General features: G+C 39.1%; 1 protein-coding gene across 23 annotated transcripts in view; it reads right to left on the reverse strand.

The window, feature by feature from the left end:
- The window catches only part of SLC4A7 (solute carrier family 4 member 7), a 114,797-nt gene that overhangs the window by 55,136 nt on the left and 47,465 nt on the right, over window positions 1-12,196 (reverse strand). For 12 of the 23 annotated variants that reach the window (XR_014065240.1, XR_014065239.1, XR_014065237.1 and 9 more), the window contains 3 exons: window positions 6,893-7,031; window positions 6,184-6,344; window positions 2,815-3,003 (listed from right to left, as the gene is read on the reverse strand). Coding sequence is in view for 17 of the 23 variants with exons in the window: in XM_081529510.1 (XP_081385636.1) it covers window positions 2,815-3,003; window positions 6,184-6,344; window positions 6,893-7,031 (489 nt within the window). In the remaining 6 variants the exon portion in view is untranslated. The remainder of the gene's footprint in view (window positions 1-2,814; window positions 3,004-6,183; window positions 6,345-6,892; window positions 7,032-12,196) is intronic. The other 11 variants (XR_014065241.1, XR_014065238.1, XR_014065236.1 and 8 more) reach the window with 1 other exon arrangement.

Here is a 12,196-nt window from a genome sequence, read left to right on the forward strand (position 1 = left end):
CAAGTCAGAGGAATTTTTTTTCAAAATAGAAACATGTCAATTTTAAAAGATACATGTTCTTGCGATCACTATCTAACTGATATTAATAAATGCCATACATTGACATGAATCAGCCATGGGTTTACATGTGTTCCCCTTCCTGGACCCCCCACCCACCTCCCTCCCCATCCCATCCCTCTGGGTCTTCCCATTGCCCCGGCCCTGAGCCCTTGTCTCATGCATTGAACATGGAATGGTGTTCTGTTTCACATATGATAATATACATGTTTCAATGCTATTCTCCCAGAACGTCCCACCCTCACCTTCTCCCTCAGAGTCCATAAAATTGTTCTATGCATCTGTGTCTCTTTTTATTCATTTATTAATAAATTTGGGGAGGGAGGTGGGTGGGGGGTCCAGGAAGGGGAACACATGTAAACCCATGGCTGATTCATGTCAATGTATGGCAAAAACTATTACAATATTGTAAAGTAATTAGCCCCCAACTAAAATAAATAAATGTATTAAAAAAAATAAAATAAAATAAAATAAAAATAAATGTCCTAAGATATGCTTCCATATCTAATGCAGCAGATAAATTAAAACACATACGATGTTTAATTTAACTAGCAAAAAATAAAGTATTTCTTACCAATAACAATGATAAGGTAGTCTAGAATATTTCAAAAGGTCATGTATACTTATAGTTCAAACACCAGGTTATTCTAATGAAGAACAGCTTAGTGGAACAATATTTTGTTTTAGTAAAAGCATGAGAAATATAACAATCCCAACTGATCTAACTCAGGGGTCCCGAACCTCCGGAATCTAATGCCTGATGATCTGAGGTGGAGTTGACATAGTAACAATAGAAATAAGATGTACAATAAATGTAACACACCTGAATCATCTCAGAAGCATCCTCAACTACCTCCCCCACCCTGGTCCATGGAAAAATTATCTTCCATGAAACCAGTTGCCTGGTGCCAAAAAGGTGGGGGACTACTGATATAAGTAATAAAAACTACATGCTCAAGAGATCCCCCAAATATTACACATATTAACTATTATTCCATAAACCACCACTATTTAGGTTAAAAAATAAGCCAGATGCAGAAAAATTGTTAAAATTACAACTATAGTAACACACCAAAATAAAAGAATGCCCATGCTAAAATGGCATCTACAAGAAAATAGCCAACGTCTTATGATTAAAAGGAACCAACTGACAACTGGAGAATAATCAGGAACCACTATGTATGGAGGAGAAGGATTTAATGTGGTCTCTCTAGGCAAACGAATTCACTTTACTAAACTAGAAAATACGCAATAGGTGGAAAGATGAAAAAAAGCAGTGACATGGATGGCTTGCTTTCAAACAGCTTAGGCCCATAAGAGATTTCTTTTATTCTTCAGGTCCCTTGAATATAGAAAGGCAGTTTTAAATAGACTAAAAAGAGTTTTAATGATCAAATCCTCAGAAGAAAATGGACTCGGGGCACAGAAGAGGATGGAGCACTGTTAACCTGCATGTGTTGAACCCTCCTCCCGTGAGTGTGCCTGCAGCACCTAAGAGCCACACTCCTGTCTCAGAGATGGAAGGACGAGCGGAAGGGTCTGTGGCCACTCCTCCTCCTCTTCACTGTAACGCTCATGTGCCCTGGGTAATAGGAGCAGCTCGACGCAGCAGTGACCCTCAGATCAACCCCAGTTCTCTGCACCTGGGTCTTCCAGAGTCACTGTCATCAGAGCCATCTCTGAGGCCCAAACAGAGCCGCAGTGACAGCATGCCAGCTGTAGGACAGTGACAGAGGTGGGCAGCTACCGGGACAGCCTCCCCAGGTCCCCCAGGACCCACTGCTGAACCGTGAGTGAGTGGACGTGGGTCTGTGCCACTCTCCGTGACTTGAAGACATCATAAAACAGGAATAAGTACAAAAACCTTTTGCAGATTATGTCAATAAAAATCTGGGAAAATTAAAAGCAAACCAGCTCCAAAATACTGTTTATGCCCAGCAAGTACAGTCTACTCAGGAGAAAAAAAAAGTCTCTAGGAAAAATCTAATATTAAAGGTCCAAACACAAGACTTTGGATTTTCAAAAGATTAAACTAAATTTATAGATAGCAATTTACAGCTCTTATATCAACCATACAAGAATTCTTGAACAGAAACAAAAAAGCAAGGAGGAGAGTAATCAGGGTTAGGTATGGTGTAGTGTCTGAAACAAAGGGAAAGTGAAAGTCGCTCAGTTGTGTCCGACTCTTTGCGACCCCATGGATTATACAGTCCATGGAATTTTCCAGGCGAGAATACTGGAGTGGGTAGCCTTTCCCTTCTCCAGGGGATCTTCCCAACCCAGGGATCGAACCCAGGTCTCCCACATTGCAGGCGGATTCTTTACCCGCTGAGTCACAAGGGAAGCCCAAGAATACTGGAGTGGGTAGCCTATCCCTTATCCAGGGGATCTTCCTGACCCAGGAATCAAACCAGGGTCTCCTGCATTGCAGGCAGATTCTTTACCAACTGAGCTATGAGGGAAGCCTTCAGTAGTGTTTAAATATTACCAATACTCCAATGTCCCATTTTAACAGAGTAAATGCTTAATTTTCTCATCTAACTAATTTCTACAGATAATTCTGCCACATTATAAAGACATTTCAGAAATGAAATAGTTTAATACACAAATACTACTATCATTTTTTTGGAAAAACAATTAAAAAGATAAAAGACCTATGTAATTATCTAGAAAAAATGAGTCTCTTTTCCCTAATGCTACAAGCTGGAATGCCGTTAGTCAAGTGTTAGGAAAACTGGACACCACAACTTATCTCACCGTTCCTTTCAAGCAAGTGAGGGTCAGAATGTTTCTTGCCTATGTCTGCAAAAGACCGAACTAGGGGGATCCGGCTGGTGAACCTCTTCTCGTTCTGATGGTGGTGCCTCTTTAGAAGGGCTTCTCTGACATTCTCTCTGATGGACTCGTCCAACTGGCCAGAGGCGATCATGTTGTCCAGTACCATATCTAGGCCAAGAAAAATACACAGATAACAATCACTGTTACTAAATAAAATTAACACCTGGATGACTGTAACACATAATCAACAGTAAATGAAATCTTACCAGGAAAATAAGACTCTTACGTGGCTCTAGAAAGCATTATTCTCTTCTAACATTTAGTAATGGATGTATAATGATAAGTATGAACACTATACAACAAAGCTGAACATATTAATAGAGACTCTGATTTTAATAAACCTATTATTTATTAAAAAGCTATTGTTACACACCAAGAGCCTTCCTATATAGTTGAAGGTGCTTAACTGACACGTATATAATAAATTCCGTTAAACTGGATATTCAAGTAATACTGGTTTCCTAAGAAATGAATGTATTTTATGGCTTCACCTCATATTTTTCTCCAAAACTGCAGATGAATATCTGTACTCATTCATCCAATAATTAACTATTTACTGAGCACCTACTATGTGTTAGGAATACAGCAATTAACCAAGCAGATGGAGTTTCTGCTCTTACTCGTCCAGAGGTAGAAAACCAGTGAGTAACTGAACAGATAAAATACGGAGTAGTAACTGTGTGGAAGATGTATGTATCAGGCTGTGAGGGGCGGGTGGGAAATGCGGGGGATGGACGGCAATGACATTTTATATGTTACTATGCTGTCGGAGAAGGCAGTGGCACCCCACTCCAGTACTCTTGCCTGGGGAATCCCATGGACAGGGGAGCCTGGTAGGCTGCAGTCCATGGGGTCGCTAAGAGTCGGACACGACTGAGCGACTTCGCTTTCACTTTCCACTTTCGTGCATTGGAGAAGGAAATGGCAACCCACTCCAGTGTTCTTGCCTGGAGAATCCCAGGGACGGGGGAGCCTGGTGGGCCGCCGTCTATGGGGTCGCACAGAGTCGGACACGACTGAAGCGACTTAGCAGCAGCAGCATGCTGTCTGGACTATTTTCAATTTACAAAGTACACAGTGATATAAATATTTTTTAAAAGCGCCACTAACCTGAAATAAGAGTCAAGCTTTCAAATCTGTAAGATTCCTCAGAGAAAAACTGTAAGGGATTAAACTAGCAGGTAAACTCTAACATTAAAACCACCATATATGTGAAAACTGGACTATACATTTACTAAGATATATTGTATTATGTGATCACTGGAAAGCCAAATATGTTTATCTAAATTTAATATTTCTAATTCCCAAATCACTTTTTTAGTCATTTATAGAAGACAAGAAAGTTAAGGACTTTGATAACTTAAAGATTTGCAGCACAAGGTCAAATTAACAATCTGGTAACACCAAATATTTCCAGCCTGAGAAATTCTAATAAATTTATGGTTCTCTTGAAGATCAAATACGATAGCTTTTTCTTTTCATATCGAGGTGACTATAATGCTAGTCACACGATAAAATTTATTACTACTGAACTTGATTTTGGTTTTGAGCAACTTCAGCTAATGACCAAGTAGCTTCATCACAGCCATCTTTCTGTTCTTTCTCTCTCCATTTCCACTGGTTCCACCTGCCACACTTCAGGTGGCTGGCATTTCTTGCTGAGACATTCCAAGAGAATAAACAACCTCCTGGCTTCTAACCTCTTCTAACCCGAAGCCACACTGCCTCCTCCTCCCAGAATAATCCTGCTGACACACATCGAGATCACTGCTGCTCAGTCGCTCAGTTGTGTCCGACTCTTTGCGACCTCATTGTCTGTAGCCCACCACGCTCCCCTGTCCTTCACTATCTCCCAGAGTTTGCTCAAATTCACGTCCATTGAGTTGGTGATGCTGTTCAACCATCTCATCCTCTGTCGCCCTTTTCTCCCTTTGCCTTCAACCTTTCTCAGCATCAGGATCTCTTCCAGTAACTCAGCTTTTCGCTTCATGTGGCCAAAGTATCGGAGCTTCTGCATCAGTCCTTCCAGTGAATATTCAGCACTGATTTCCTTTAGGATTGACTGGTTTGATCTCTGTGCAGTCCAAAGGACTCTCAAGAGCCTTCTCCAGCACCACGTACAAAATTATCAATTTTTTGGCACTCAGCTTTATGTTCTAACTCTCACAGCCATACATGACTACTGGGAAAACCATAGCTTTGACTATATGGGCCTTTGTCGGCAAAGCTTTCCTTCCAAGTAAACACCTTTCAGTGTCATGGCTGCAGCCACTGTTTGCAGTGATTTTGGAGCCTAAGAAAATCAAATCTGTTATCACTTTTTCCCCTTCTACTTGCCATAAAGTGGTAGGACCAGATGCCATGATCTTGGTTTTTTAAAGCTGAGTTTTAAGCTAGCTTTTTTCACTCTCCTCTTTCACCCTCATCAAAAGGCTCTTTAAGTTCCTCTTCACCTTCTGCCATTAGAGTGGTATCATCTGCATTATCTGAGGTTATTGATATTTCTCTTGGCAATGTTAATTTCGATTTGTGATTCATCCAGCCCAGTATTTCACATGTGGTACTCCGCGTGTAAGCTAAATAAACAAGGTGACCATACACAGCCTTGTCGTATCCTCTTCCCAATACTGAACCAGTCAGTTTTTCCACATCTGGTAACATTCTCGTACTTAAAAATCACTGAGAACCAAAATGCCTATCAAATCAAACCCAATTTCTTAAGCCAGTAATTCAAGGATAGTCATAACTCACCTCTAATTTACTTTCCTGCAAATCTCAAGAAATCTGTATACTCACAGAGCAGTGCCCCTCCTCAGGGTCGTCCCTATTGGTACTTTCTAGCCTTGTCTTCCTTCTCTTCCTTCGTAGAATACTTTCTTTCCTCTCACACCACCTTCCCCTCGCCGCCATATGTTCAAATTCCATGGACACGTTGTACAGTTAATGTACCTTCTAGGTCTCCCCAGATACCATGGTCCAGAAAACAAGGGAACGAAAAGCTCCTCCCTCTGCGCCTCCAAAGACCAGGCTCTGGATCTTCTTTATGGCACGAGCCACAGTCTTCTTGACACTGTAGCTACACGTGTCTCAGTTAATCTTTCAGACTCCAAACTTACCAAGGATAAGAAGGGTTATTTAAGTCTAACTCTTGTGTTCCCCATCCTGCCCTGCACAGAATGGAAGCTCAACATGTAACCAGCAAATCAATGGTCTAGAATTCCACTTTATTTTCCTTATTTATCTCAACTTCACTGCAATTTAAATATAAAGAAGTCACTTTGCTGTCACCTGCTATTTCATCAAGAGTGCTTGCTCTCATATCCAGCATGACTGTTCCATTTAAGATGCAACTTCTCAGCTCAAAAAGACTGTGTAAAGAAAGAGTTGCCACATAAGGTTTACTCCACCGGTCACCGCCATCCTCAACATCCTCCTCAAATTTCAGCCATCTGAAATGTACAAGGTATACAAGTGTTACAAATAGTGATGATTCTGTTTAATATGATAAATGCAAGTATATTCTTATAAAGAGAAAAAAAGATCACCATCACCAAAATAAAATTTTTCTACACACTTTTACAAATTAGGCTAATGGTCTGTAATGTTGAGAGTCACTAGATCTTGGCAGTTCCTCTTTCTAGTCCAGCTGGCACAACAGTAAGTCTATAGAAACAAACTCTGGAATTCCATCGTATCAACTTCCAATCTTATTTTAAACTTTAAATATGCAAAATGTCTTCTCAGATTTTTTTCTCTAATTAAAGACATGAAAATCTACCGTTAACATAATCCCTTTTGTGTTCTATTATGGTATTAAGAATTATTTAACGAAAGAAATTATGAGAATAAAGAGAAAAATCAAATACTGAATTTCTAGACACAAGGAAATTCCCTACGCGTTGCTTTAAAGCATTGTGTGTCTCATAACCTCAATTTCATGTTTTCATTACTAAAGAGACCACGTGGCAGCAGCTGAGAGCCTCACGAGCGCCCCCACCTGGCGGTCTCCCTCCATTCGCACTCCTCCCCGTCTCTGTAGCAGAGCTCGTCCATCTCCGTGAAGAGATCGTGGGGGATGTGCTCTTCATCATCGTCCTCCGTGCCGAGGAGGAACTGGACTCTCTGGGATGGCGTGTCTTGACAAAAATCAGAATTTAAAACACACACTCAAAATCTTCCTCAATTAATACAAAGGTAAATTAAATACAGAATTTCCAGAAGTGAGGAAATTCCCTACTCACTGTTTTCTTACAAATACATTCCATTAAAACAAATTTCTTCTGATTATTATTAAAATAATATAATTCTGAAAGGAAATAACAGCCAACTGTCTAGAACAAAAGAATTTCACAGAAAGATCACCTCTACAGATGAAAAAGAAAAACCGTATGTTAAAGATAACTCACACTAATCTTCAACAAACTTCTGTAAAAACAAAGTAAGCAACATCCAAAACCCAGAAAACACTGTGTATTAAACAGGACTTTTCCCTCACCAAAACTAGATGCAAATGTTAGACAACATACATTTAAAATAGTTAATTAATAAGCAGTTAAATTCAAAAGTAAAAAAAAAAAAAATCCCTGAGTTCCAAAAACAAAGATGAGAAAACGCAAAACTAACTTTTCTTACTATCACGGAAAAGCAAGTCTGTCTCTGAGGTCAGAGACGTAGGACAAGTCACTGCCACTCATGATGTCTGAGTTTATCTGGGTGGTACAGGATTCCCAACCGAGAAATTAACATACATTCTAGCCCAGAACAGCTTAAAGCCACAAGGGCCCCAGAATAAACACATAAGCATCCAACAACAAGCATCAATTAAAAACAAAATCCAATTCTTCCAAATATGAGAGAGGATGTCAAATGCAAAATTTACATGTAAGTAAACAAACCTCCAGGAACTTAAAACCTCAACAGGGAAATTAAAACAGGTTACAAAGCAGATTAGAACTGTTAAAAAGAAAAGACAGATGTAAGAAGGAGGTTATACAAAATGCATTAATGACAAGACAAAAACACACAAGGTTAAGAGATACAGAAGACAGAACAAGCTAGTCAAATAGGAAAAACGCCAGAAAGAGGAAAATATAAAGAACAGGGGAAGAGGAGGGGTCCGAAATGCAAAACTGTCTAGTATGCACGTGACGTGGGTCTTCACAATGAAAGAACATTCTGGGCCCAACACATAAACAAAACCATGGTGTGCCTAGACTTGCTAACACCTGAACCTTTCAACAGTCAGGTCTTACACATCTTTTGTGAAATGTATCCCCAAATAGTTTTTCTGGTGCTACTGTGTCAGTATTTAGTTCATTTTCTGATTGTTCATTGCTCTTATATAGAAATACAGCTGATTCTGTACCCTGATTTTGTATTCTGCAACCTTGCTGAACTCACGTATTTCTGTAGCTTTGTAGATTGCTTAGGATTTGCTACATATGTGATTCTGTAATTGTAAATAAAGACAATTTTACATCTTCGTTTATCTTCTGGATGTATTTCATTCCTTTCTTGCCTTATTCCACTGGACAGATGCACCAGTACCATGCGAAACAGAAGTGGGGAGAGGACAGCCTGCCTTTTCCCAATTTCCGGGGAGAAAACTTTCCGTCTCCCACCAGCGTTTCTAGATGCTCTCTATCACACTGAGGAAGTTTCCGAATATTCCTAGTACGTTAGGGGAATTTTATCATGAATGGGGGGTGGAATTTTTCTGTCTTACTGATATGATTACATGGGGTTTTTCTCCTTTACACTGTTAATAAGTTCACATTGATAGATGTTTGAATTTTAAACCGACCCTGAATTTCCACTTGTTTATCGATTTCCTATTGCTGCTACAGTCAATTGCCACAAATTCGGTGGCTTAAATAACACAAATTTATTCTCTTACAGTTGTGGAGACCATAAATCCAAAATGGGTTTTATGCAGGGCTAAAACCTTGGGGGTGCTTCTCCCTGGAGGCTGCCTGCGTTCCCGGGGTCTGGACCCCTCCCCACTGTCACTACCACCACGGTCTCCTTTGACCTTCTGACTCCTCGTGATTAAATCTGGCCCATCTCCATCATTCCAGCATGATCTCCACTACTCAGAATCCTTTAACTTAGTCACATCTGTAACTTCATCTTTGCTAAATAAGGTTAACACTCACAGATTCCGGACATTTGGGACACAGACGAGGTGGGGGCCACTACTCAGCATACTACTGTCATGATGGATTAGCTCTCTTAAATATTGGTGGGGAAAAGATGTGTTTATTTTCTTAAGGACTTCTGAATCTACATTTGTGAGAAATAATTAGTGTGCAGTTTTATTCTCTTGTAACATCTTTACCAAGTTTTAGTAACAGGGTAATGCTGGCTTCACAAGATGACTGGGAAGTGAGGAAATTTTCTAATATTCCTAGTTTGCTATTCCTAATTTTCTCATCTTCAATAATCTGGCAGAGTTTGTGTTATTTCTTACTTTCATATGTTGCTATGTATGGGGGAGTAAATTTTCATCATGGGAATCTCTGAGACTACAAATTCAATTTCTTTTTCTACATGTAGGGTAATTCAAGTTACCCATTTCTGCTTAATAGCATGTAATGCTAAGAAACTTCCTCATTTAATCTGAAGTATCAATTTTGTTGGCATAGAATCATTCATAATACTCCCTCCTTAGTCTTTAATATCTGTAGAATCTGTACTGAAAATTTCTGGTGCTGGTCATTTGTATCTTTTTTCCCCCCTCACATGATCAGTCTGGCTATTTACATTTATCAATTTTATTGATCTTTCCAAAGAACCAGATTTCAGTCTGATTGATTTTTGCTAACATTGGTCTGATTTTTATTTAGTTCATTTCAACTGTTTCTTTTCCTTATTTTAGATTAATTTGCTCTATTTGTTCCTTCAATTTCTTAAGTTACAAGCTTAAATCACTGATTAGGTCTTTCCTTTTTTTCTAATATAAAGATAAAATGCTATACATTTTTCTCTAAGCACTGCTTCAGCTACACCTGACAAATTTCAAAATATAGACATCCTCACTTGGCAGACAGCCATGCTAAATGAAACCTGTGCACGTCAGAACTATGTCCTCACTTTGAAGAATGTCCTCTCAGTTACTGCCTATACTGGGTTTTCATTTTCATGAATTCAAGATACTCTCTAACTTCTATTGTGATTGCATCATTAACCCATGAGTTACTAGGAAGCTTTGCACTTAATTTCCAAATTATCTGGGTATTTATCTCAGTATGTTTCTAGTTTAGTTCTACTGTGGTCAGAGAATATACTTTCAGTCTTTTCAAATGTACTGACTTGTTTTATGGCCTAGCATATGATCTTGGTAAATCTTCAATATGCCCTTGTAAAGAAAGTGTATTTTGCTGTGGTGGAGTTCTATGCATGTGACCATCACCCTGACAGTGTTACTTAGGTTTTCCATGTCCTTACTGATTTTTTGTTCACTTGTCCTATCCATTACTGAGGAAGAAGAGTTATGTCCAACTACACTTGTAGATTTCTCTCTTTCTAATTTATCAGTTTCTGCTTCATGGATTTTGAAGCTATTTGGGACTGTTACATCTTGGTTTCAGCAGTTTGATATTTCTGACTTTGGGTGCTTTTCTTCATGTTTCTCCTCCTTGGGCTTTGTCGAATTCCTTGGACCTGTGAGTTCAGAGTTTTAATTACTTCTGGAAATTTTTCTGGCACTTCAATTATATATATGTTAGACTACCTGAACTGATATTGTCTGACAAATTACTGATGCTGTTTATTGGTTTTTCAGCTTTTTTTTCTGTTTCACTTGACTAGTTTCTATCACAATCTCTTCAAAAATCACTAATCTTTCTCGTTCTGTAATGTCAAATCATCTGTTGATCTTATCTGGTGTACTATTCATTTCAGATACTATATTTTTCATGTGTAGAAGTTCCATTTGGGACTTTCATATATTTCCAGCCTCCCTCCTCATCGGTCTATTTTTCTCTCTCCTTTTGGCCATATAAAGAGTATTTATTATACTGCTTTAACAAGCTTGCTTTAGAATTCCATTAAGTCTGTCATTTCTGGATCTGTTCCTACTGATTTATTTTTCTCTTCGTTATGCCTACTTTCCTACTTCACTGTATTTCAAATAAGTTGTGAATGTCAGATATTGCACACTTCACATGGTTAAATGCTAAGTTTTATTGTATTTCTTTTAGTAGTACTAGACTTTGTTCTGACATGCAGAAACTTGAGGCCAAATCAATTCTTTCAAGACTTGCTTTAAAATTTTTTTTAATAGTAGATTCACTGCAATCTTGAGTGTAAAACTGATTTAGACCTACTACTCAGTCAATACCCTTCTGAGACCTCTGCCTAATGCCCTGCATATCACAAGGCCCTCCCACTCAGAATGGTGGGAACACATCCTATACCTAGTCTTTGTGTGAAATCCAGGAACTACTTACTGTAACTGCTTTCTGGTGGCGACCTGCAAGCCTCGGATAGCTTTCTGTCACACATACCCACATGAGTACTCAGCCAAAGATTTAAAAGTGCCCTTCTTCAGACCTCTGGAACACTCTCTATGTGCAGCTGTCTATTCTCTGGCACTCGACAACTTAAATGCTAACGTCGTAGGCCTCCCCAATCCCAGCCTATCTCCTCAACCCTGACGGCTACAAGGCTCTTTCACGGCTCCTCATGTTGTAGCCTGGGAACCACCTCACTTGATGAGCTCAGGAGCCACAGGGCCCATCTCACCGCCTCCCCTCTCACAGAGCTCAGCGTCCTATGCTACCTGTTGTCCAATGTCGGAAAACTACTATTTCAAACACTTTGAGCAGTTTTCTAGCTATTTACAACTGGAATGCAAATTCAGTCCCTATTATTCCATCATGTCCAGAAGCAGCAGGCCAGCATCATCTGTTTTTAGAGAGTCAGGGGAAGACAGAAGCCACTTCATTCATAGCAATTTCCAGGATACAGACTGGCAGTTGAAACCAAAATAAACCCACTTCTGTGGCATAAAACTTTTCTAGGCATAATAACTCCATGAAAAAGTCACAAATATTTTCTCCACCAAATATATTTTTCAAACCACTATATTTAGACTTCAAATGTCAGACCTCAGCTTGAACGTTTATTAAACCACGTAGCCAGGTGAACATATAAACATAATTTAGTAAAATTTTTTTCTATTAAAAAATATTGTATACCCTTTTACTCAGAATGAAATAAAGAAGCATACTGATCTACTCATAAAATAAGATATTCTAAACTGGATGGATCATCACATGGAATACCAGAATACTTGTTG

This window comes from Giraffa tippelskirchi, chromosome 9 (assembly GCF_054371585.1).
Source record: "Giraffa tippelskirchi isolate mGirTip1 chromosome 9, T2T-mGirTip1v1.2.pri, whole genome shotgun sequence".
NCBI lineage: Eukaryota > Metazoa > Chordata > Mammalia > Artiodactyla > Giraffidae > Giraffa > Giraffa tippelskirchi.